This window comes from Oncorhynchus mykiss, chromosome 10, assembly GCF_057628025.1.
Source record: "Oncorhynchus mykiss isolate SJ-2025 chromosome 10, ASM5762802v1, whole genome shotgun sequence".
NCBI lineage: Eukaryota > Metazoa > Chordata > Actinopteri > Salmoniformes > Salmonidae > Oncorhynchus > Oncorhynchus mykiss.
The window spans coordinates 14084937-14109849 of NC_143031.1; the positions used below are offsets into that span (position 1 = coordinate 14084937).

At 42.6% G+C, this 24913-nt stretch overlaps 1 protein-coding gene across 1 annotated transcript in view; it reads left to right on the top strand.

Moving 5' to 3' along the window:
• The window catches only part of LOC110533370 (PDZ and LIM domain protein 4), a 44334-nt gene that overhangs the window by 2854 nt on the left and 16567 nt on the right, over nucleotides 1-24913 (top strand). The window contains exon 2 of the mRNA XM_021617501.3: nucleotides 10507-10658. Coding sequence (XP_021473176.3) covers nucleotides 10507-10658 — 152 coding nt within the window. The remainder of the gene's footprint in view (nucleotides 1-10506; nucleotides 10659-24913) is intronic.

A 24913-nucleotide genomic window follows, 5' to 3' on the forward strand; every position in this document is an offset into this window, starting at 1 on the left:
GGCCTCAATGATGCCGCCTGTGCGCTCAGACGCCATAATGAGACTGATACAATGACGAGGCCGCTATCATTCTGTCTGCCAAGAAGACCCAAACAAACTTGCTACAATGTTGCCACATGATGTGGGGAAGAGTGTCTATTGGCCCACATGATATACTATTAACCAAAATATGGGTAAAGGGTTGATTTCTAAGGTTCTGAATGAGTCAGGGGGCCAGCAGTGGATTTGGCAGTAGCCAATGGTTGTTCTCAGTCAAGGGTAAACTGTGGTGGGCTCCTGGAGTGGGCCAGGTGTTGACATTTGTTTTTAATCAGAGATTGTGGCGCTGCTGAGGGATTCCAGCTGTTGTCTCAGCTGTAAGATTCCAGACCCTTTAACTACCACTCCAACCAAGGATGTAATTTTTTGATTCATGAGAGAAGACTGACTCCAGGTCAGCTGAAGGTACCCTCTTTCATGTTCCAGGCCATTGACATAATCACTTGGCCTAGTTTTTTTTTTTTTTAAAGGCCTGAAGAGCTTTAAGTTTACAGTACCTTTACTCTGTGCATTGTAAGGACTGATCATCTGATGTCATGATTGTGGTTTTACCAAGACATTATTAGACTTTCTCAAATCTTCCTTAGGCCGGTGAGATCGATACCACACTATAACAAGGCTATGATTCAAGCTTTGTCAGATTTTGGCTGATGTCACTGGTCGTGCGTCCCAAATGGTAGAAACTAGTGCACTATATGGGAAATGGGGTGCCATATGTGATGTTAATCACAGGGTAGAGTGAGATCCAATGGGGCTTAAAAGAGCATCAGACCCAGTCCATAACACCAAGTCAAAGTGTCGTATGTAGTCAACTCCAACTTTAAAAAACTCATAATGGTGGGAAAGGAATCCAGCTGGGCTTATCCAGGGCGACTGTTCTGAAGCATTATATTTTAGTTTTTGCCCTAGCACTACGCATTGGATTCACACCAACTCATCAGGCTTTGGTGATTTGAATCAGGTGTTTAGTGCTATGGAAAAACATTGGCACCCCTTTGGGTCCCCAGGACCAGGCTTGAGAATCACTGAACCAGGGGGTTAGTTATATGCTACGGTAGATCTATTGTTCAATTCTGCTGATATAGTATTCCCGGCTTGCTATTAATCACATTCACTGCATTCCTGCTATAATGCACCATGAGTGTACGTACTACACCATATGCAGTGCTGATGTAGCAAGGTTACAATGAGGAATCCACATGGGGACATTTGGACAACCCAACCCCCACATGGTTCAAGCTCAGCATAACCATTTAGGAAAAAGCAGAGAAGACATGCCTAACCGGCGAGATATTTCAGTGTTTTTCCATCCAAGTGCTCAGCGGCACTCTATTTTACACAGAGGGAAGATTCCCCTGCGCATATCTGAGTTCATGATCTAGAACACCTGCATTCTGAGACAGTGAAAGTTCTGGGTCCCAGTACACAGTCCTGATAGCAGCAGCTGGTTTGTAGCTAAAGGTGCTAATTTTCTGAGGTTGGGGAATTGGGCCGGAGTTGATGAATGTGAAGTCCATAGGACTCGTGCATCTAAATTGCCAGCCAGTGTACCCAGCCAGGTCACTGACGTAATTGCCAAAGCACTTTGAAGGGATGTGTAGAAAATGGCAGTTGTGGGAGAAGACCTTGTTAAATCAATGTCAATTCAACTCTCATGCACGATATGACGCAAGTGGCTAGCCAATGGTGCCAATTCACAAGCAGTTTTCCTCTGAGACAGTAGTTCACTGCTCCATGTAATGTACATTTAATACAAAAATGTGTGTTTTATTAAGGATTATTCACAAGTTTCCTTTTCTGAGAATGGATGATTCCCAGCTAATACAGCACTTTCCCTAAAGGTTATATTTAGGTAAAATAACCTAACTTCCCCACAACATTCTTGGAAACATTTGTTCGCTAGGTAGGCTATACAGTTGTTGTGGCCCTACACACTGATGCCAAGGTCAGATCCAGTTCATAAGGTCTATACATATCAAGCCTTTACAAACCATTGTCTTGTGTATTTTCTCTACTGACTGACTGAGGTAACTAACTTTTACTCTTTATCAGAGATGTATTGTCTCTGAGTAGATAAAGCTGGAGTCTCCTGTACTTGACTCGTAATGTCTAAGTTTCCTCCTTTCAAATGTAAGGTGAGGTTTACTTCACCGACATTTGAACTCTGTTTAATTTTCCTTTCCTCTGAAGTTACATCCTTATCTCTTAAAATAACTTGTATCTACCAGGCAGTAAATCATTATTTTTCCTTCTCCTGGTTCTTCCTAAATTTGATTTATAGGCCTTTCTTGTTCACTTGCTGTTTTATGATTGTTTTCCCTAACACCATAGTGCTGAACACATTAGCTGTGTTTGAATGCCCATACCAACATATAGTATGTACTCATTAAGTATGTAGTATACAGTGTCATTTTAGTATACTGTAAACTAACAGTATCCTTTCAGTTGAGTGTACTAGCTCTTTGCCTGTCTACTAGAAGTTGACTTTGTTGCTATGCAACCTCTAGCTAGCTAGTTAGCATAACAAATTACTAGTTTGGGTGTGTTAAATTCAGTCTGGAGTGCCAGAGTATGCTCAAATTCAGAGCGTTGTCAGATTGTCCGTTTTGTAAATTGAGCTTTTTACTCTTGGAGCGCACCTTGGACGCTCGGGCCGAGGAGTAGGGTTGATTTTTAGCGTTCTGACCTTTTAACATCAACCAAGCACCCAAGCTAATGTTGGCTGGCTTGCTAGCTTCTTCCAGACACAAATGAGACCACTGACCATTTTACTCACCCTAGCAGAGCTGGTTATTCAGAGTGTTGGTGACTGTGCTGCTGGCAACCATTTAATTATGCTTTTTTGCTTACGTTTACTGGCACTGGCCATATTCAATGGGTGTTGCGCGCTCATTATTTCATTATTCTGTGCTCTGAGAGTGCTCTGAAATCGGAGTAGATAGCTGGAGTGAATTTACAAAGGCAACCGAATGTCCATAGAGAACGCACAACGACTTTACCATTTAGCTACGCTAAGAATGACGGGAATAATCAAGTCAAACAATGTTGGGTAGTTAGAGGTCAACCGATTTCAAGTTGTCATAAGAATCAGTAATCGGCATTGCCGATTACATTGCGTTCCACGAGCAAACTGCGTGGCAAGCTGACCACCTGTTACGCGAGTGCAGCAAGGAGCCAATGTAAGTTGCTAGCTAGCATTAAACTTATCTTATAAAAAAACAATCAATCTTCACATTATCACTAGTTAACTACACATAGTTGATGAAATTAGTAGGTTAACTAGCTTGTCCTGCGCTGCATATAATCAATGCGGTGCCTGTTGATTTATCATCGAATCACAGCCTACTTCGCCAAATGGGTAATGATTTAACAAAGGTGCATTGGCGAAAAAAGCACAATCGTTGCACGAAAGTACCTAACCATAAACATAACGTAACACCCCGGCCATCCTACAAACGAAGCTTGATGCCCCCAATCTCACACAAATTATCAATGAACCTACCAGGTACAACCCCAAATCAGTAAACACGGGCACCCTCATAGATGTCATCCTAACTAATTCACCCTCCAAATACACCTCTGCTGTTTTCAATCAAGATCTCAGCGATCACTGCCTCATTGCCTGCATCCGTAATGGGTCTGCGACCAAACGACCACCCCTCATCACTGTCAAATGCTACCTGAAACACTTCTGCAAGCAGGCCTTTCTAATCGACCTGGCCGGGGTATCCTGGAATGACATTGACCTCATCCCGTCAGTAGATGATGCCTGGCTATTCTTTAAAAGTGCCTTCCTCACCATCTTAAATAAGCATGCTCCTCTCAAAAAATTTAGAACTAGGAATAGATATAGTCCTTGGTTCACGCCAGACCTGTCTGCCCTTGACCAGCACAAAAACATCCTATGGCGTTCTGCATTAGCATCGAATAGCCCCCGTGATATGCAACTTTTCAGGGAAGTTAGGAACAAATATACACAGGCAGTTAGAAAAGCTAAGGTAAGCTTTTTCAAATAGAAATTTGCATCCTGTAGTACTAACTCAAAAGTTCTGGGGCACTAAAGTCCATGGAGAATAAGAGCACCTCCTCCCAGCTGCCCACTGCTCTGAGGCTAGGAAACATTGTCACCACCGATAAATCCACTATCATTGAGAATTTCAATAAGCATTTCTCTACGGCTGGCCATGCTTTCCACATGGCTACCCCTACCCCGGTCAACTGCCCGGCACCCTCCACAGCAACCCGCCAAAGCCCCCACCATTTCTCCTTTACCCAAATCCAGATAGCCAATGTTCTGAAAGAGCTGCAAAATCTGTACCCATACAAATCAGCCAGGCTAGACAATCTGGACCCTCTCTTTCTAAAATTATCTGCCGAAATTGTTGCAACCCCTATTACTAGCCTGTTCAACCTCTTTCGTATCGTCTGAGATTCCCAAAGATTGGAAAGCTGCCGAGGTCATCCCCCTCTTCAAAGGGGGTGACACTCTAGACCCAAACTGCTACAGACCTATATCTATCCTACCCTGTCTTTCTAAGGTCTTCGAAAGCCAAGTTAACAGATTACTGACTATTTCGAATCCCACCATACCTTCTCCGCTATGCAATCTGGTTTCAGAGCGGGTCATGGGTGCAGCTCAGCCACGCTCAAGGTTCTAAATGACATTATAACCGCCATTGATAAGAGGCATTACTGTGCAGCCGTATTCATCGACCTGGCCAAGGCTTTCGACTCTGTCAATCACAACATTCTTATTGGCAGACTCGACAGCCTTGGTTTCTCAAATGATTTCCTCGCCTGGTTTACCAACTACTTCTCTGATAGAGTTCAGTGTGTCAAATCGGAGGGCCTGTTGTCTGGACCTCTGACAGTCTCTATGGGTGGGCCACAGGGTTCAATTCTCGGGCCGACTCTTTTCTGTATACATCAATGATGTTGCTCTTGCTGCTGGTGATTCTCTGATCCACCTCTACGCAGACGACACCATTCTGTATACTTCTGGCCCCTCCTTGGACACTTAACTAACCTCTAGACGAGCTTCAATGCCATACAACTCTCCTTTCGTGGCCTCCAACTGCTCTTAAACGCAAGTAAAACTAAATGCATGCTTTTCAATCGATCGCTGCCCGTCCAGCATCACTACCCTGGACGGCTCTGACTTAGAATACGTGGACAACTACAAATACCTGGGTGTCTGGTTAGACTGTAAACTCTCCTTCCAGACTCACATTAAGCATCTCCAATCCAAAATTAAGTCTAGAATTGGCTTCCTATATAACAAAGCATCCTTCACTCATGCTGCCAAACATACCCTCGTAAAACTGACCAGCCTACTGATCCTCGACTTCGGTGATGTCATCTATAAAATGCCTCCAACACTCTACTCAACAAACTGGATGCAGTCTATAACAGTGCCATCCGTTTTGTCACCAAAGCCCCATACACTACCCACCATTGCGACCTGTACGCTCTCGTTGGTTGGCCCTCGCTTCATACTCGTCACCAAACCCACTGGCTACAGGTTATCTACAAGTCTCTGCTAGGTAAAGCCCTGCCTTATCTCAGCTCACTGGTCACCATAGCAGCACCCACTCGTAGCACGCGCTCCAGCAGGTATATCTCACTGGTCACCACCAAAGCCAATTCCTCCTTTGGTTGTCTTTCCTTCCAGTTCTCTACTGCCCATGACTGGAACGAATTGCAAAAATCTCTGAAGCTGGAGACTCACATCTCCCTCGCTAGCTTTAAGCACCAGCTGTCAGAGCAGTTTACAGATCACTGCACCTGTACTTAGCCCATCTGTAAACAGCCCATCTATCTACCCACTTCATCCCCATACTGGTATTTATTTATCTATTTTGCTCCTTTGCACCCCAGTATCTCTACCTGCACATTCATCTTCTGCCGATCTACCATTCCAGAGTTTAATTGCCATATTGTAATTACTTCGCCACCATGGCCTATTTATTTCCTTAACTTACCTCATTTGCACTCACTGTATAGACTTTTTGTTTTCTTTTGTTCTACTGTATTATTGACTATGTTTTGTTTATTCCATGTGTCGAATTGCTACGCTTTATCTTGGCCAGTTGCAAATGAGAACTTGTTCTCAACTAGCCTACCTGGTTAAATAAAGGTGAAATAAAAAAACTTAAAAAAAACTGCATATTTAGATAAAGGAAATGCATGTTAGCAGGCAATATTAACTAGGGAAATTGTCAGTTCTCTTGCGTTTCATTGCACGCAGAGTCAAGGGTATATGCAACGGTTTGGCCCGCCTGGCTTGTTGCGAACTAATTTTCCAGAATTGTACATTGAAGGTTGTGCAATGTGAAAGCAATATTTAGACTTAGGATTGCCACCCGTTTGATAAAATATGGAACAGTTCCGTATTTCACTGAAAGAATAAACGTTTTGTTTTCGAAACGATAGTTTCCGTATTTGACCATATTAATGACCAAAGGCTCGTATTTCTGTGTTTATTGTATTATAATTAAGTCTATGAATTGTTAGAGCAGTCTGAGTGATGGTTGGTAGCAGGCTCGCAAGCATTCATTCAAATTTTACTGCGTTTGCCAGCAGCTCTTAGCAATGCTTGATCACAGCGCTGTTTATGACTTCTAGCCTATTAACTCCTGAGATTAGGCTGGCAATATTGAAGTGCCTATTAGAACATCCAATAGTCAAAGGTATATGAAATGCAAATGGTATAGAGCGAAATGGTCGACGCGTCATAATTCCTGTAACTGCAACATAATATTTCTTTACTGGGAATATTGAAGAACTGGGAATATTGGAGCACCAGCTTTCATATGTTCTGAGCAAGGAACTTAAACGTTATCTTTTTTACATGGTGCACTTTTACTTTCTTCTCCTACTTTTATTTTTTTTTATTTTTTTCATTATTAAACCAAATTGACCATGTTTCATTATTTGAGAGTAAATACATAAATACAATCTATTATATTAAGTTAAAATAAGTTCATTGTTCATTCAGTATTGTTGTAATTATTTCAAATATCGGCCGATTTAATCTATCTGCTTTTTTTGGTCCTCCAATCTGTATCAGCGTTAAAATCCTAATCGGTCGACCTCTAGTAGTTAGTTAGCCTATAGTTAATATACTTGCATGTTTTTTTGTATAAGTAACGTTAGGCAACTAATGTTAGGTAGCTAACGACAAACATACCGGTACATACTGCTGTAATGATATGCAGTTCGTAAGGACATCGTAGCTAAGAAATTGTCAGCCAACATAACTTGCAAGGTAACTTATTTGAGAAGTCATTACTTTATTACATTGCTCAACATTTGTCATAATTAAAGCAATGAATTTGTATCTGCTCTCATTGTACTTCAGCTGCATATATTCTGCCATTTTCTTCAAATCTGAAAACAATGTAAAGCAACGCCTATTTCCTAAAGAATTGCCTTATGGGCCCTAAAGTACGAAAATAGTGTCCTCTGCGTGTATACTTCATATTTTGGTAAATTTAGTACGACATCCGGAAACTTTTGACATACTAACTATATCCATACTATGACCAATAAGTGTACTATATACTCAATTCACGTCACACATAGTATGGTTAGTATGAGTATTCGAACCCCGCTATTGTCTCTGTGCCCCTAAGCATCCTGTCTCTGTGCTGCATACCTAAGAGCCATGTGGCTTACAGCCAAATTAGATTGACTTACTTTTTGTCTGCCAATATTTTCCTGCAGCCATTTCCAGCACTTGAGGCATTCAACATGGTTTCAATTACCGTCATACAAATGACAAATTCATTTATACAATTCTAGCACATACTCAGTAAAGAGTCACAAATAAAATAATGGATATTGGTCAATGGACTGCACTGCAAGGAGTGGACTCATTTGTAATGAACAGACATTTAGCTACACCGATTGGAATCAGAGCGTTACTCAATGACTGACGCCATGGTCATGTACGCAGCATAGTAGGCGACAACATCCCCCCCTTGGCTGTATTGAAGTTCAGGCGCTCTCTCCCTGGCTTTGCCATCTCATTAGAGAGCCAATGTATTTACTCATAAGCTGTTCCATTGTTTATGGCATTGGCTCATTTCAACTCCTTTGTAAGAGTGCGACAATTAAACGGCATTGGGAATAATGTAAGTAGCACGTAATGCTTTTCCGTAAGCGTCTCCATCAACAAGCAAGCAAACAAAGTTGTTTGTCTGGTTGCCATCATTCCTGTGTTTCACCATGTGAGCCTTTCTGTTACCTTGCCTAGTTGTCAGTCAGGCCCACAGGGCAAAACTGTTCAGATGAATGCTGCTGTACTGTGGCACACAATGATGACACTAAACAATACTTTGACACTGCCTTATTTCACACCTCACCAAGCACTGTTGATCCTGCTGTTTCCAAGCAAACACTTACTGTACGTTGGGGGATGAGCTCAGTCTTTGGCAGGCCCTATTGGCCTTTGTGACATTAAAATGTAATATGCTAACTGTTATCTGACTGAATGTGTTACTGATTAACTGTGTCTCATTGTGTGAAGGGACCACATTCTAGAGTGACTCAATGTTTTTAGATTGCTCAAGGAATGCACTGAATATACAGGCAATCGATTTTCATAAAATATGCTTAAGAAGGGATCTGGAGTCAGCATCTGAACCTTTCACCAAACACCCTCCATACATTTAAACAGAGACTGCTGGTTTTACTAATAGCATTTGTGTAAATGCATCCGAGCGTGTGTTCTGGATAATTAAAGGCTTGTTGTGGAGGCTTGGTGTGAGAGCATGAGTGAGTCTCCTATGGATGGCCATTCATGCCCTGACCCTGGTCTTTGTCCCTCTACAATAACAACACAACCTCCTGCACCGTGACACAGCCACATTCATAATACACCTCTGTTTTCTCAGGCGCAGTCAGACCCCATGGCAGTGACCCTTAAGTTTACCGGAACTGGGACTGCCTGTGACCGAGAGGGGAGTCAGAGGCTGTAAATTAGGCATTCCACACTAAAACTCTTGTCTCGGCTATTAGTTTTTCATGGGCCATGAATTTATATGCTTTTCCTCTCAAAGCACTGCTCAGTGTGCTGGCCTGCTCTCCTGCTGTGGAATCACTTTTTCTCCATAGATATTGTGAAGTGCTATAGATCAGGGTTTCCCAAGAACATTAACATTGTTCTTAGATTATTAAACTGCCGGCTGCCATTTTTATTTATAATGGGCTGTGTCATAATATTATTTTAACACAATTGTGTTCCAACCATTGGTCCCAATGATAATCTGTCCTATTGTAACTTGCAGACAGCATTCAGAGTAATATGCCATATTGAGATCAAGTTGCGATTGCTCTTTTATGAAGTGAGAGCTGTGCAAGCACATAAATAAATTGATTACAGAATAGTGACACGTCTGACATTTACAAACATCTTCACTCTGCTTGAAGTATGAATTGGTTAGGGTTCGGTCCAACAAAGTTCATGTCACAGGAGGTAAAATATTGCATTCATCCATGTGTCATAGAGAAAGGATATTGATGGCCACCCCGCTTGTATACTGAGTATATCATGTACAATTGTAATTGAAAATATATTTTTTTACTTATTTGTGGTGTGGTTTTCATATCAGCCCTTTTGTTCTTCCAACCTCACCTACACACTGTTTTTCATCTGTACTGTTTTCTTTCACTACTTTTCTTTTGGTGCAAACAAAAAAAAAGTGCACCCTCCTATGGCTGGTCTAGTTATATGGGGGGACGGACTTGTGATGCTTGGTTTCATTTGACCTCTGTCTGCCAAATCGAGATGTCTGGTAATGGAGTCATGGAAAAAGATGGGCGATGGAGGGGGGTAATTATGTAAACAAGTGTCTGAAGGGGAAATGTACTCGGAGGAAGGAGGTGAAACCTTGAGTGAGGACCATAGAGAGGAACCTGCACTGTATTTCAGTGTTAGACAGGTCTCGTTAGAGGGCCGTTGTTCGAATGGACAGCACTCATTGGCTGGGTGCGTCTTTAAATAAACTATTCCCTATATAGTGCACCACTTTTGACCAGAGCTTTATGAGTCCTAGTAGTACATCATACAGGGATTTGGGTGGACTACTGTTGACATCCTGTAGATTTGGGTGATTTTATTTTATTTAGGTAGTGAGGCACATTTTGTCTTCCACTGTTGAATTTCATTGTTTTAGAACCTGCTTGTCATATAATAATGGTGGCTATCATTGCCTTGACACTCATTTCACAATTTGACAACAAGTTGATTCCACAGTTCAAACTACCAAGCCTTAACAATAACGATTTAAGTGGCTGCCTGCTCATTTTGCTGTGTCACTCGCTGCTGCTTGCGGATATGTAAACCTATAGTCCTAGGGTAGGTAGCATGACAACCTGACTAGACTGTCAGTATTATTGCATTTTGGCTGGGTGTGGCACTTCCACCCTAATACACAAAATAATATATCTTTGTTTGGTGGTTAGGTAACACTGGACAGTAAGGCAGCACAGGGGGACCTGTGTCCTGGGGACACCATCCTGGCCATCAATGGCGACAGCACAGAGACCATGACCCACATGGAGGCCCAGAACAGGATCAAGGCCTGCACGGGGGAGCTCACACTGGCCGTCAGCAGGTAAGTCTACATGGTACTGTTTGAGTCCCATATGGCACTCTACCACCTACATAGCTCTGGTCAAAATATAGGGAATAGGGTGCTATTTGGGGGCGCACCCTTCAGACGCTATACTGTCCTCAATCATTTTGTCTCCTAAAGTTGTTTTTAGAGAGGAAACCAGACAGCATTGACAAGAGGTCTGATTGGAATGAATGACACAATGTATTAGCTTGAATTGTCCCACGCAGCCATGTATTGTTCTTTTCAAGCACATGGAAGCCAGTCAGTGATAAATTCTCTACCCTCACAGAGCACTCTTGCATCACATTCATTAGTTATACACATTGTGGCACAGCATGGCTTCTGAAATGGACCGTTGGATTGATATTGTTTATTCAGCCCATGATGGGTGAAACGGCTCTTTCCACTGCTTACACCAATGCATAATTCTTAGTTCAGCAACATTTGCGACGAGTTATTTGGTGTTGGGGAGAACAGGAGCTACATGTTGTAATGCAATATAGTTCTCTAATTCTCTAATCCAAAGAGAATGGTCAGGCTAAACAGCCATTTGGAACAGAGAACTCAGAAATGGGGACAAAGCAGTGGAAGATTTTTTTTTGTTGTTGCTTTTTCCAGCTTTCCAATGGAGGGTTTGAAATGCCCAGATGAGAAGAGTAGCTGGCTACTGCGGTTTGGGATAACAACAGATCCAGGTTGAACATATCCTGAGTAGTAAAGTGAAGAGTAGACACAGAATTGTAATACACTTCAGCCTGGACAGACTTTGCACATGCAATGGAAATGGAAAGGAGAATCAGCCTAAATTCCACATGCATGGGTAACCTGATCCATCAGATGAGCAGGAGTCATGGAGTTGTTTGAGCTCAATGTTTTATCCCGTCAGAAGAAACTTTCCACTTTCCGTTTGTGTATCTAGAATGTGCTTTCCCCGAAACGCTCCGGCCTCTGAGAAACAGTCCATTTATCAGACTGAGCATTAAGTGCTATATCCACATAGGAGTTGTAAATTTATTTAACCTGTTATGGCTGCGATCCCTGTACAAGGATCAACATCAGGGGAAATTTGAGTGACAACTAAAAATACAACTTCGTAACATTAAACATTCTTGAAAATGCAAGTGTCTTATCCCATGCTTTTGTTTGAGAAGAGCAATCAACAACAAACATTTTCCGCCATGACAGTTTTTACACATTCACATCTGAAGGTAAAATTATGACTTACATTCTGATATCTTGCTCTTATTTCTCTTCCTGAGGGTCCCAGTGATCAAATGAAGTGCCGGTTTCTTTGATAAAATCCATTTTTATAGCCTAAATCGAAACATTTTGTAAACCGTTTGTGCCGTGAATTCCATCTCTATCAATTTTTTAGAGCACTCGACGTGATTACACACCGTAAACAATCGTTTATCTAGTCATGGTTTGTTTCAGTGCATTCCTCTGGATGTTTGCAACACAGCCAAACGTCATTGTTTTTTTTGCGAGGAGTATTGACCGAAGTGAACTGATTTGAAGACAAAGAGCAATGACTACCTTACGCACCAATAATTTTAGCGAAGCTTCATTGATTGACTATATTTCTGCCCAATGACCACTGATCTTCTTGAAATCTAGCTGGGTAGATAGCCAATGAGCTGAGGTAAACGGCAGTATGTAATGGTTTGGGGTTGGACCACAATTCCTTGTTTGTAATCGCACGCGCCTTGACGATCAGAGTTGCTGCTGTAAGGCTTTTTTTACGCGCAGCTGTATTTCGGAAAGTTGAAGTTTCAACGATTTCATTGAAGATATCATGGCGAATAAATCATGGAATAGCAAAGTCTAAAGTGAAAGTGAGATTTTTTTTTTGAGCAATCTTGGAGTGTTATGATTCAAACGAACTGAGGAGCTGTTTCTGCAAGGACAGGACGTACTTCTGGACGGGTAAGTGCTAATGCCATTTTATGAAATATAAAAGTATATATACACTGCTCAAAAAAATAGAGAACACTAAAATAAAACATCCTAGATCTGAATGAATGAAATATTCTTACTAAATACTGTTTTCTTTACATAGTTGAATGTGCTGACAACAAAATCATACATTTGATTTCCATTGATAATTTTTGTATCAACCCATGGAGGTCTGGATTTGGAGTCACACTCAAAATTAAAATGGAAAACCACACTACAGCCTGAGCCAACTTTGATGTAATGTCCTTAAAACAAGTCCAAATGAGGCTCAGTAGTGTGTGTGGCCTCCACGTGCCTGTATGACCTCCCTACAACGCATGGGCATGCTCCTGATGAGGTGGCGGATGGTCTCCTGAGGGATCTCCTCCCAGACCTGGACTAAAGCATCCGCCAACTCCTGGACAGTCTGTGGTGCAACGTGGCGTTGGTGGATGGAGCGAGACATGATGTCCCAGATGTGCTCAATTGGATTCAGGTCTGGGGAACGGCGGGCCAGTCCATAGCATCAATGCCTTCCTCTTGCAGGAACTGCTGACACACTCCAGCCACATGAGGTCTAGCATTGTCTTGCATTAGGAGGAACCCAGGGCCAACCGCACCAGCATATGGTCTCACAAGGGGTCTGAGGATCTCATCTCGGTACCTAATAGCAGTCAGGCTACCTCTGGCGAGCACATGGAGGGCTGTGCGGCCCCCCAAAGAAATGCCACCCCACACCATAACTGACCCTCCGCCAAACCGGTCATGCTGGAGGAATGTTGCAGGCAGCAGAACGTTCTCCACGTCGTCTTCAGACTCTGTCACATGTGCTCAGTGTGAACCTGCTTTCATCTGTGAAGAGCACAGGGCGCCAGTGGCGAATTTGCCAATCTTGGTGTTCTCTGGCAAATGCCAAACGTCCTGCACTGTGTTGGGCTGTAAAGCACAACCCCCACCTGTGGACGTCGGGCCCTCATAGTCTGTTTCTGACCGTTTTGAGCAGAAACGTGCACATTTGTGGCCTGCTGGAGGTCATTTTGCAGGGCTCTGGCAATGTTCCTCCTGCTCCTTCTTGCACAAAGGTGGAGGTAGCGGTCCTGCTGCTGGGTTGTTGCCCTCCTACGGCCTCCTCCCCGTCTCCTGATGTACTGGCCTGTCTCCTGGTAGCGCACCCATGCTCTGGACACTACGCTGACAGACACAGCAAACCTTCTTGCCACAGCTCGCATTGATGTGCCATCCTGGATGAGCTGCACTACCTGAGCCACTTGTGTGGGTTGTAGACTCCGTCTCATGCTACCACTAGAGTGAAAGCACCGCCAGCATTCAAAAGTGACCAAAACATCAGCCAGGAAGCATAGGAACGGAGAAGTGGTCTGAAGTCACCACCTGCAGAACCACTCCTTTATTGGGGGTGTCTTGCTAATTGTCTATAATTTCCACCTGTTGTCTATTCCATTTGCACAACAGCATGTGAAATGTATTGTCAATCAGTGTTGCTTCCTAAGTGGACAGTTTGATTTCACAGAAGTGTGATTGACTTGGAGTTACATGGTGTTGTTTAAGTGTTCCCTTAATTTTTTTGAGCAGTGTATATATTATATATAAAAAAATATTATAATTTTTTTGCAATGAAATGTGTGGTTTGTGTGGTGTGTGTGTGTGTGTGTGTGTGTGTATATATACATACGTACAACAATGGCCGGAGTTGAATGGAACAGCACTTCACCTTTGTGACTGTTCCCTCTGCTCTATACAATACATATCTGTTTATTTTATGTGATGATAAAAGGCTCATACAATACAAATATTTTTTTATGTTTTCTTTCAGTGATAGCGACTCAGACTGGGAGCCCACGGTGCCAAGCTGCCCGCTCTACCTCTGCCCCAGTGGTGTTCATATGCCACAGTTCATTACTGCAGGCATGACTGTGCCTCAGGGCCAAAAGGGCACAGCATGGAGGCGTCGTTGTGTTCTGTGTCGCATGAAATGCCCCACTTGTTCAGTTTGCCTCTGCTTTACATCAGAAAGAGACTGCTATGGGACAAGGCACAGGCAGCAAAATATTGTGACGAGGACTTCCAAGGGGTGTACTGTTTTTTTGGGGGGGTTTTAAATTTTTTTTTGTGTGTGTGTTAGAATTGCTTTTTGATATGTTGTATATAGTTATTTGCACTGCTGTATATAGTTATAGGTCATTTCACCAATTCGGCCACTTGGGTACATTTGGGCAACTTGTGTGGGACATCTGGGTGACTTCATGCTAAATGTCATGTAGCTTACCCATTCCTGAAGTTATCAGTCTGAAACTTTGCACACCTACAGTTGCCCTCTTGTGTTATCCATCACAATTATCCCCAGCATCCTATCTGACTGCGTGGCTATTCTAGTACATGTGAAAGATGATACTACAACAATAAAAAACAGAAAACGTATGCTCTTTCTTTCTCTTTTCTTCCACCAGATCTACTGTGTTATATTCTCCTACACTCAAAGAACATTTCCACAAACTTCAGAATGTTTCCATTCAAATGATACCGAGAATATGCATATCCTTGCATCTGGGGCTGAGCTACAGGCAGATAGATTAGGGTATGTCTTCAGGCGGAAATTGAGAACAAAGGGATGCAGCCATAACAGGTTAAGGATACTCAAGGTTGAGTTCAGTGCGATCTCGAGTGTGAACTGAATGGCCCATTGCTGTAGGAAAGCTCAACTTGTGTCTTTCTATGTCGAGTTCACATAAATGTACTTTAATGCTTTTAAGTGAATCTTGGCTCTGACATATTTCATCAAGCAATATCAACCAAAAATATTATCTTTATTTTGTTAGCCTCTACTCCATCAAATGCATGCTCTTTTCAATCAGTCAGGAGCATGAGCAAATGATTAGGGAAACCATAACTGGAGGTTAGAGATGAAATGCCATCCAACCTCTCCTGCAGAACCAAATAAGTGAATGCTGTTTCACATTCATCCATCTTTTCTATTCTCCACGGCTTAATGAGAACATCCAAAAGGCAGGTCACATGACGGTATGGTGAACACAGCAGCACGACGCCCCGGTATCTACTGGCATGTGACCTTTTTCACTACACCATTGAGTAATTTCTGTTGGCCTGAGTTGCTGACTCTGGATGGTGTGTTGCGCCGATAACTATGCACCCTTTTCTCCAGCCCCAGCTGAAATGAGCTGCTAGCATTCAGTGCTAGGTATGGAGCTGGCGGAATGGGGAGGCGGGGAAAATCCACGTGGGTATGAGAATGTTACTTTACGGGGCAGATTTGTGCTGTGTGTATGACTGGAAATTCAATTACATTGACTGCATGTATAGTGTAGTTTAGCATTGGATTTCTCTCTTATCCTTTTGTGACTAGGGGGCAGTATTTTCATTTTTGGATAAAAAAACGTTTGCGTAGTAAACGGGATATTTTGTCAGAACAAGATGCTAGAATATGCATATAATTGACAGCTTAGGATAGAAAACACTCTAAAGTTTCCAAAACTGTAAAAATATTGTCTGTGAGTATAACAGAACTGATGTTGCAGGAAAAAGCCTGGGAAAAATCCAATCCGGATGTGCCTCATGTTTTGAAAGCGCTGCGTTCCAATGCATCCCTATTGAGCAGTGAATGGGCTATCAACCAGATTACTCTTTCTCCGTATTCCCGAAGGTGTCTACAGCATTGTGACATAGTTTTGACCATTTATGTTGAAGAATAGCTGTAGGCGGCTACATTGCGCAAGTGGTCACCTGATGCTCCCAGAGAGATTCTCTCGTAAAATACAGAGGTAGCCATTACTCCAATCGGTCCTACTGAAAAACGAATTGTCCCGATGGATATATTATCGAATAGATATTTGAAAAACACCTTGAGGATTGATTATAAACAACGTTTGCCATGTTTCTGTCGATATTATGGCGCTAATTTGGAATATTTTTTTGCCGTTTTCATGACTGCAATTTCCGGGCGATTTCTCAGCCAAACGTGAAGAACAAACGGAGCTATTTCGCCCACAAAAATATTTTGGGAAAAAAGGAACATTTGCTATCTAACTGGGAGTTTTGTGAGTGAAAACATCCAAAGCTCATCAAAGGTAAAAGATTTAATTTGATTGCTTTTCTGATTTCCGTGACCAAGTTACCTGCTGCTAGCTGGACAAAATGCTATGCTAGGCTATCGATAAACTTACACAAATGCTTGTCTAGCTTTGGCTGTAAAGCATATTCTGAAAATCTGAGATGACAGGGTGATTAACAAAAGGCTAAGCTGTGCCTCAATATATTTCACTTTTGATTTTCATGAATAGGAATATTTTCTAGTAATATTTATGTCTGTTGCGTTAGGCTAATTAGTGTCAGATGATAACGGTCCCATTCATGGGATGGGGTGTCACTAGAGGTTAAACCCAGAGGATATAGGGCACTTCAAGTCCCTCACTTTATGTAATGTGTGTTACATATTTGACCTGTATTTGAAACCTCAGAAGGTACATTCCTTTCACACTTACAGTAAGCAGAAGGGAGGGGAGATTTTGGAGGGCTTAATATGGATAATGCTAACTTTATTGTTTTCTTGACAACAGGAATGTTGTTGCATGTCAAAATCAAAAGTATTTGTCATGTGCGCTGACTACAACCGCTGTTGACTTTACCATTAAATGTGTTTTACTGTATTGGCCCTTTCCCAACAATGCAGAGTTAAAAAGTAAGAAAATGTTGATAAATAAAAAGGAAATATTTTCATTGTAAAATAGCAACAATGACACTATATACAAGGAGTACCGGTACTGAGTCAATGTGCAGGGGTATGAGGTAGTTGCGGTAATATGTACAATGCCTTGAGAAATTATTTATACCGCTTATTCTGTACAGGCTTCCTTTTCACTGTCAATTAGGTTAGTATTGTGGAGTAACTACAATGTTGTGCCATCTCCAGTTATCTCACAGCCATTAAACTTGAACTGTTCTCAGTCACCATTGGCCTCATTGTGAAATCCCTGAGCGGTTTCCTTCCACTCCGGCAACTGAGTTAGGAAGGGTGCCTGTATCTTTGTAGTGACTGGGTGTATTTATATCAAGTGTTATTAATAACTTCACCATGCTCAAAGGGATATTCAATGTCTGTCTTTTTTTTTTTTTTTTTAATTTTTTATACCCATCTACCAGTAGGTGCCCTTTGGGAGGCATTGGGGAAAACTCCCTAGTCTTTGAAATTCACTATTCCACTGTGGTACCTTACAGATAATTGAATGTGTGGGGTACAGAGATGAGGTAGTCATTCAAAAATCATTTAAAATACTATTTCTGCACAGTCCATGTAACTTAGGACTTAAACATATTTTTACTGCTGAACTTATTTATGCTTGCCATAACGAAGGGGTTGAATACTTATTGACTCCAGACATTTCAGCTTTTAATTAGTAAAAATATAGAAAAACACAATTCCACTTTGACATTGTGTGTGTACTTTTTGAAGGCACTACATGTAGGTAGGGGTAAATGTGACTAGGCAATCAAGATGGACAATGAACAGAGTAGCAGCAGCATATGTGACGATTGCTTGTGTGGTTATAGTCCAGTGAGTATGCATGGTCAGTAAAAAAATAAATAAAGGGCTCAATGCGAATCATTTGGGTAGCCATTTGATTCATTGTTTAGCAGTCTTATCGCTTGGGGGTAGAAGCCTTGTTGGTCCCATACTTGGTGCTCTGGTACTGCTTGCCATGTGGTAGCAGAGAGCGTCTATGACTTGGGTTATGTTTCCCGGGGAGATGGAAGTATTGAACTTGCAGATGTATTTTTGTTTGGAATGACCAGAAGAGGCGGAGGACAAGTTGACCCAGAAAATAATATTTTTGAGAACAACAGACCAAGCCCTCATTAAAAGACTCTGCTATAAAGGACTCACTGTGAGGCTGGAGAGGCCTGTAATTTTCTGGTGCTGCCGTTGGATAAATATATCAGCATACATCTCTGCTTGTGAACCAAAATGACATTGGTTGCAGTGAAGCTTGAAGCACTTAAGTACAAGAAAGTCTAAGTTATACCTCTGAATTCATTACTTTCATGACTATTTTTTTCATAACCTGTTTTTATAGAGCCTTCATAGAAGCCCTTAGTAGCTAACCAGAGAGCCTCATGAAAGCAAGTCAAAGAAATCTATGCAGTTCATAACTGGGCTTGGAAGAGCAGCTGTTTTTGGAAAAGACATTTGTCACACAGCAGTTGGAAGGAAAGAGAAAGGCGGAGGAAGACATGCCAGGGCCCGGTTTCCCAACAGCAACTTAAGGCTAAGTTCATTGTTGGAACCTTCATAGGCGCATCGTTAAATCTCTGCACTGTTTCCCAAAACCACCGTTAACGTTTCAATTGAAAACGCTCGTAATCGAACACATGCCTCACCACTCGCAGGAGAGGATTTGTTGTATATTTTTTTGTGTTGCCCTCCTGTGTATAAATCACATCTCAATTAAACATAGAATCGCATGGTGTAGCCGTCTGTCTGACTCCAGAACAAAGTTGACCACGCAGTTGCTAATGTCTTTGCAATTGATACAAACAAGCAACGTAGAAAAAGATACAAATGAAAACCGAGATGACTGCATTCAAATATAAAGGGTAACCTTTAGGTACATCTCAATATGATTGAAATGTATTTAATGTTCAATAAATTGAGTTATTTTGCTAATTGTAGGCTGTCTAATTCGTCTCAACTTATTTCATGATGCGTAGCCTAACATTTGCGCAATGATGTGCCAAATCTACATTAAAATAAGCCACCTCAATATTTGCAGCCGTAGGTAGTAATATCTCTCTAGGAGCTGATCCGTCACTATTGTGAAGGACAGATTTGAATGGAGAAAGCTATCGAAAGAGATCGCATAGTGCTGTGTTGCTACCATGCAGTGTGTCATGTTTTGCTGCCTTGCTATGTTGTCTTGGGTCTCGCGTAATGTAGTGTTGTCTCTGTTTTGTCCTATATTTATATTGTATTTATTATTTATATATGTGTGTGTGTGTGTGTGTGTATATGTGTATGTATGTGTGTGTGTGTGTTTTTAAATCCTAGGCCCCCGTCCCCGCAAGAGGCCCTTTGGTAGGCTGTCATTGTAAATAAGAATTTGTTCTTAACTGACTTGCCTAGTTAAATAAAATATCAGTATCGACACATTCTAAGACGCACTTAGCGACCGTTCTTTCTGCGTAGTGTTTTGGGAAACGCGTGTTACGTCTTTGGCCGGTTTGTAGGAAAGATGCGTTGTTTAAACACACTATCGTGAACCCAGGCCCAGCTTCAGTAGAGCTTGACACAGTCACCACTTCAACCCATCCAACCCCCTTGCTTAATTTCCAGCCCCTGATATGCTCCCTCAGCACTGCGCTGTGAGGTAAAATGGCTCTGCTAGTTCGGCATTTCTGGCAGCCTGATCTAAAGGTGTGTCTCGCAGGGAGACTGGCCGTTACTAAACAGGCCCCGCTCCAAGTTCACTGTGGCGTCAGCTTCGGGCGGACAGAAACCTGGCAGGTCAGGGCCGTATTGAAACATGTCATGTCTCCCTTAGCTGGACTGTATATCTTGAGCCTCAATGAAGACACGGACCAGCTGTGGTGCATCTCACTTCTCAACTAATGAAGTCATGAGACCAGTGGGGTGGGGGGAGGCTGAGAGGGGTACAGAGACTGAGGGTGAGAGCAAAACAAAGCGGGAGAGGAAGTTTTGCCACCGTTGTCCTGGTCTGACTGCCTGGACAGTGAGTCAAAGCTGTGGAATTATGAATGGTACAGGGATTTGACGCACAGTACCCCTGCTAGGGAGGAAGGGGACAGCCAAAGAGGGGAAAAGTCATCCCAGGGCACTGATGTTGCGGTTGAAAATGCCACATCAAGTGAGCCGGTGGTCAGGAGGGGAGACTCCAGCCCTGCTGCTGCCATTTGATTTGTCTTCAAAATCAGGAATCTAGTAAGTATCCCCCAGGTCTGGTGAGGAGACCCCATAAGTGTGGTTTCAGCCAGTCTCCAAGATCAGAGGCTACATTTGATCTTGTCATGTTACTGATAACGAAGTAGCAGCATGATGGTTTTGATTTATAATGGTGTAATATCAAAAGACTGGTTTTCAGTGGGATCAGGAGGAGTCCAGATTCATTTGATAACAGGAAGACGTTGATGTAATGCTGTTGCTCGTCATCTTGTTCTGAGGGTAGCTTCTCCCCTCTAGTCAATGCGGCATGAAATTTCTCACAGCTGCCGAATTAAACCATCCATATTCTGGGATTGTAACATACTCTGTTTCACTGAAAAAATGGCTAGCTTGGGACATGCTGTCGGAGTCCGTACAGCCAGCAGGATTTTCAGTGCGTCGCGCCAACAGGAATAAACTTCTCTCTGGTAAGAAGGGCGGGGGTGTATGTTTCATGATTAACGACTCATGGTGTAATTTTAACAACATACAGGAACTCAAGCCCCTTTGTTCACCTGACCTAGAATTCCTTACAGTCGGCATTTGATTGCATCTCCCAAGAGAACTGTCCTCCGTTATTTTCACAGCCGTGTATATCCCCCCACAAGCGGATACCAAGACGGCCAGCATGGAGCTTCACTGGACTTTATGCAAACTGGAAACCATATATCCTGAGGCTGCATTCATTGTAGCTGGGGATTTTAACAAAGCTAATTTGATGACAAGGCTACCTAAATTCTGTCAGCATATCGATTGCAGTACATGAGAGTAACACGCTCGACCTCTGCTACTCTACTCACCCCTCCTATAGGCAAAACTAAAACGGTAAGCGCCAGTGCTTAGGTCATCCAACGCTGGTCTGACCAATCGGATTCCACGCTTCAAGATTGCTTGGATCACGTGGACTGGAATATGTTCCAGGTAGCCTCGGACAACAGCATTGATGTATACACTGACTCGATGAGGAATTTTATAAGGAAGTGTATAGGAGATGTTGTACCCATTGTGACTATTAAAACCTTCCCTAATTAATGGCAGCATTCGCGCAAAACTGAAAGCACGTACCACCGCATTTAACCATGTGACTGGGAATATGGCCGAATACAAACAGTGTAGTTATTCCCTTCGCAAGGCAATCAGAATATCAGTGTAGAGACAAAGTGGAAGTGCAATTCAACTGCTCAGACACCAGACTTATGTGGCAGGGTCTACAGACAATCGTGGATTACAAAAAGAAAACCAGCCTCGTCATGGACATCATCTTGCTTTCAGACAAATTAAACAACTTCTTTGCGTGCTTTGAGGACAATACAGTGCCACTGACGTGAACCACTACCAAAGACTGTGGGCTCTCCTCCTCTGTGGCCTACGTGAGTAAACGTGTTAACCCTCGCAAGGCTGCCGGCCCAGACGGCATCCCTAGCCGCGTCCTCAGAGCATGCGCAGACAAGCTGGCTGGTGTGTTTACAGACATATTCAATCAATCCCTATCCCAGTCTACTGTCCCTGCATGCTTCAAGATGGTCACCATTGTTCCTGTTCCCAGGAAAGCCAAGGTAACTGAACTAAATGACTATCACGTAGCACTCACTTCTGTCATCATGAAGTGCTTTGAGAGACTAGTCAAGGACCATATCATCTCCAACTTACCGGCCATCCTAGACCCACTTAAATTTGCTTACTGCCCCAATACGTCCACAGACGATGCAATCGCCATCACACTGCCCTATCCCATCTGGACAAGAGGAATACCTATGTAGAACGCTGTTCATTGACTACAGCTCAGCATTCAACACCCTATTACCCTCAACTCATCATTTAAGCTTGAGTCCCTGGGTCTTGACCCTGCCCTGTGCAACTGGGTCCTGGACTTCTTGATGGGCAGCCCCCAGGTGGTGAAGGTAGAAAACATCTCCACTCCGCTGATCCTCAACACAGGGCCCCACAAGGGTGTGTTCTCAGCCCTCTCCTGTACTCCCTGTTCACCCACGACTGCGTGGCCATGCAGGCCTCCAACTCGATCATCAAGTTTGCAGATGACACAACAGTGGTAGTGAGGGCTCCCAGAGTGTGGTGTCAGGAAAAATAACCCCAATGTCAACTAAACAAAAGAGATGATTGTGGACTTCAGCAAAAGGGAGCACCCTCCCTATCCACATCGACTGGGCAGCAGTGGAGAAGGTGGCAAGGTTTACATTTTTATTTTATTTTTTATATTCCTTGGTATACATATCACTGACAAACTGATAGTCCACGCACACAGACAGTGTGGTGAAGAAGGCGCAACATCGCCTCTTCAACCTCAGGAGGCTCAAATAATGTGGCTTGTCACCAAAAACCTTCACTAACTTTTTTACAGCTGCACAATCGAGAGCATCATGTCGAGCTGTATCACCGCCTGGTATGGCAACTGCACTGCCCACAACCGCAGGGCTCTCCTGAAGGTAGTGTGGTCTGCACAATGCATCACCGGGTGCAAACTACATGCCCTCCAGGACACCTACAGCACCTGGAGTCACAGGAAGGCAAAAAATATAATTTTAAAAAAAAATTTAATTTCACCTTTATTTAACCAGGTAGGCTAGTTGAGAACAAGAACTGCGACCTGGCCAAGAAAAAGCATAGCAATTCGACACATACAACAACACAGAGTTACACATGGAATAAACAAACAGTCAATAATACAGTAGAAAACAAAGTCTATATACAGTGAGGGGAGATATTTAGGTCAGTTAGGATCACCACTTTTTTTTAAAGAATGTGAAATAATAAGAATGTAATAATAGTAGAGTGATTTATTTCATATTTTATTTCTTTCATCACATTCCCAGTGGGTCAGAAGTTTGCATACACTCAATTAGCATTTGGTAGCATTGCCTGAAACAATTTAAACTTGGGTCAAACGTTTTGGGTAGCCTTCCACAAGCTTCCCATAATAAGTTGGGATCTCTTTGATCGCACACGTTTTTTCAGTTCTGCCCACACATTTTCTATAGGATTGATGTCAGGGCTTTGTGATGGCCACTCCAATACCTTGACTTTGTTGTCCTTAAGCCATTTTTCCACAACTTTGGAAGTATCTTGGGGTCATTGTCCATTTGGAAGACCCATTTGTGACCAAGCTTTAACTTCCTGACTGATGTCTTGATGTTGCTTCAATATATCCACTTAATTGTTCTGCCTCATGAAGCCATCTATTTTATGAAGTGCACCTGTCCTTCCTGCAGCAAAGCACCCCCACAACATGATGCTGCCACCCTGTGCTTCACGGTTGGGATGGTGTTCTTCAGCTTGCAAGCCTCCCCCTTTTTCCTCCAAACATAACAATGGTCATTATGTCCAAACATTTCTATTTTTGTTTCATCAGACCAGAGAAAATGTATCCAAAAAGTACGATCTTTGTCCCCATGTGCAGTTGCAAACCAGTCTGGCTTTTTTATGTTGGTTTTGGAGCAGTGGCTTCTTCCTTCCTGAGCGGCCTTTCAGGTTATGTAGATATAGGAGTCGTTTTACTGTGGATATAGATACTTTTGTACCGGTTTCCTCCAGCATCTTCACAATGTCCTTTGCTCTTGTTCTGGGATTGATTTGCACTTTTTGCACCAAAGTACATTCATCTCTAGGAGACAGAATGTGTCTCCTTCCTGAGCGGTATGACTGCTACGTGGTCCCATGGTGTTTATACTTGCATACTATTGTTTGTACAGATGAACGTGGTACCTTCAGGCGTTTGGAAATTGCTCCCAGGGATAAACCAGACTTGTGCAGGTCTACAATTTTTTTTCTGAGGTCTTGGCTGATTTCTTTTGATTTTCCCATGTCAAGCCGAGGCACTGAGTTTGAAGGTAGGCCTTGAAATACATCCACAGTTACACCTCCAATTGACTCGAATGATGTCAGTTAGCCTATCAGAAGCTTCTAAAGCATGAAGTTTTCGTGAATTTTCCAAGCTGTTTAAGTCAACTTAGTGTATGGGAACTTCTGACCCACTGGAATTGTGGTAGAGTTAAATAATCTGTCTGTAAACAATTGTTGGAAAAATGTCTTGCACAAAGTAATGTCATAACTGACTTGCCAAAACTATAGTTTGTTAACAAGAAATTTGTGGAGTGGTTGAAAAACAAGTTTTAATGACTCCAGCCTAAGTGTAAGTAAACTTCCGACTTCAACTGTACACTCATTTATGAGCAAGGGGAGATGGAGAAGGAACAGACCCAATACAGTTAGTTCAGCCATGGAATCAGGCTCTGAAGATCTTCCCTATACAGTACATGTCTCCCTTTTGGGTTATTGGCACTGCAAGCCAGTGAGCAGAGCGTAGGAGGCTGTTTGTTGTTGGCGCTCTGCACAG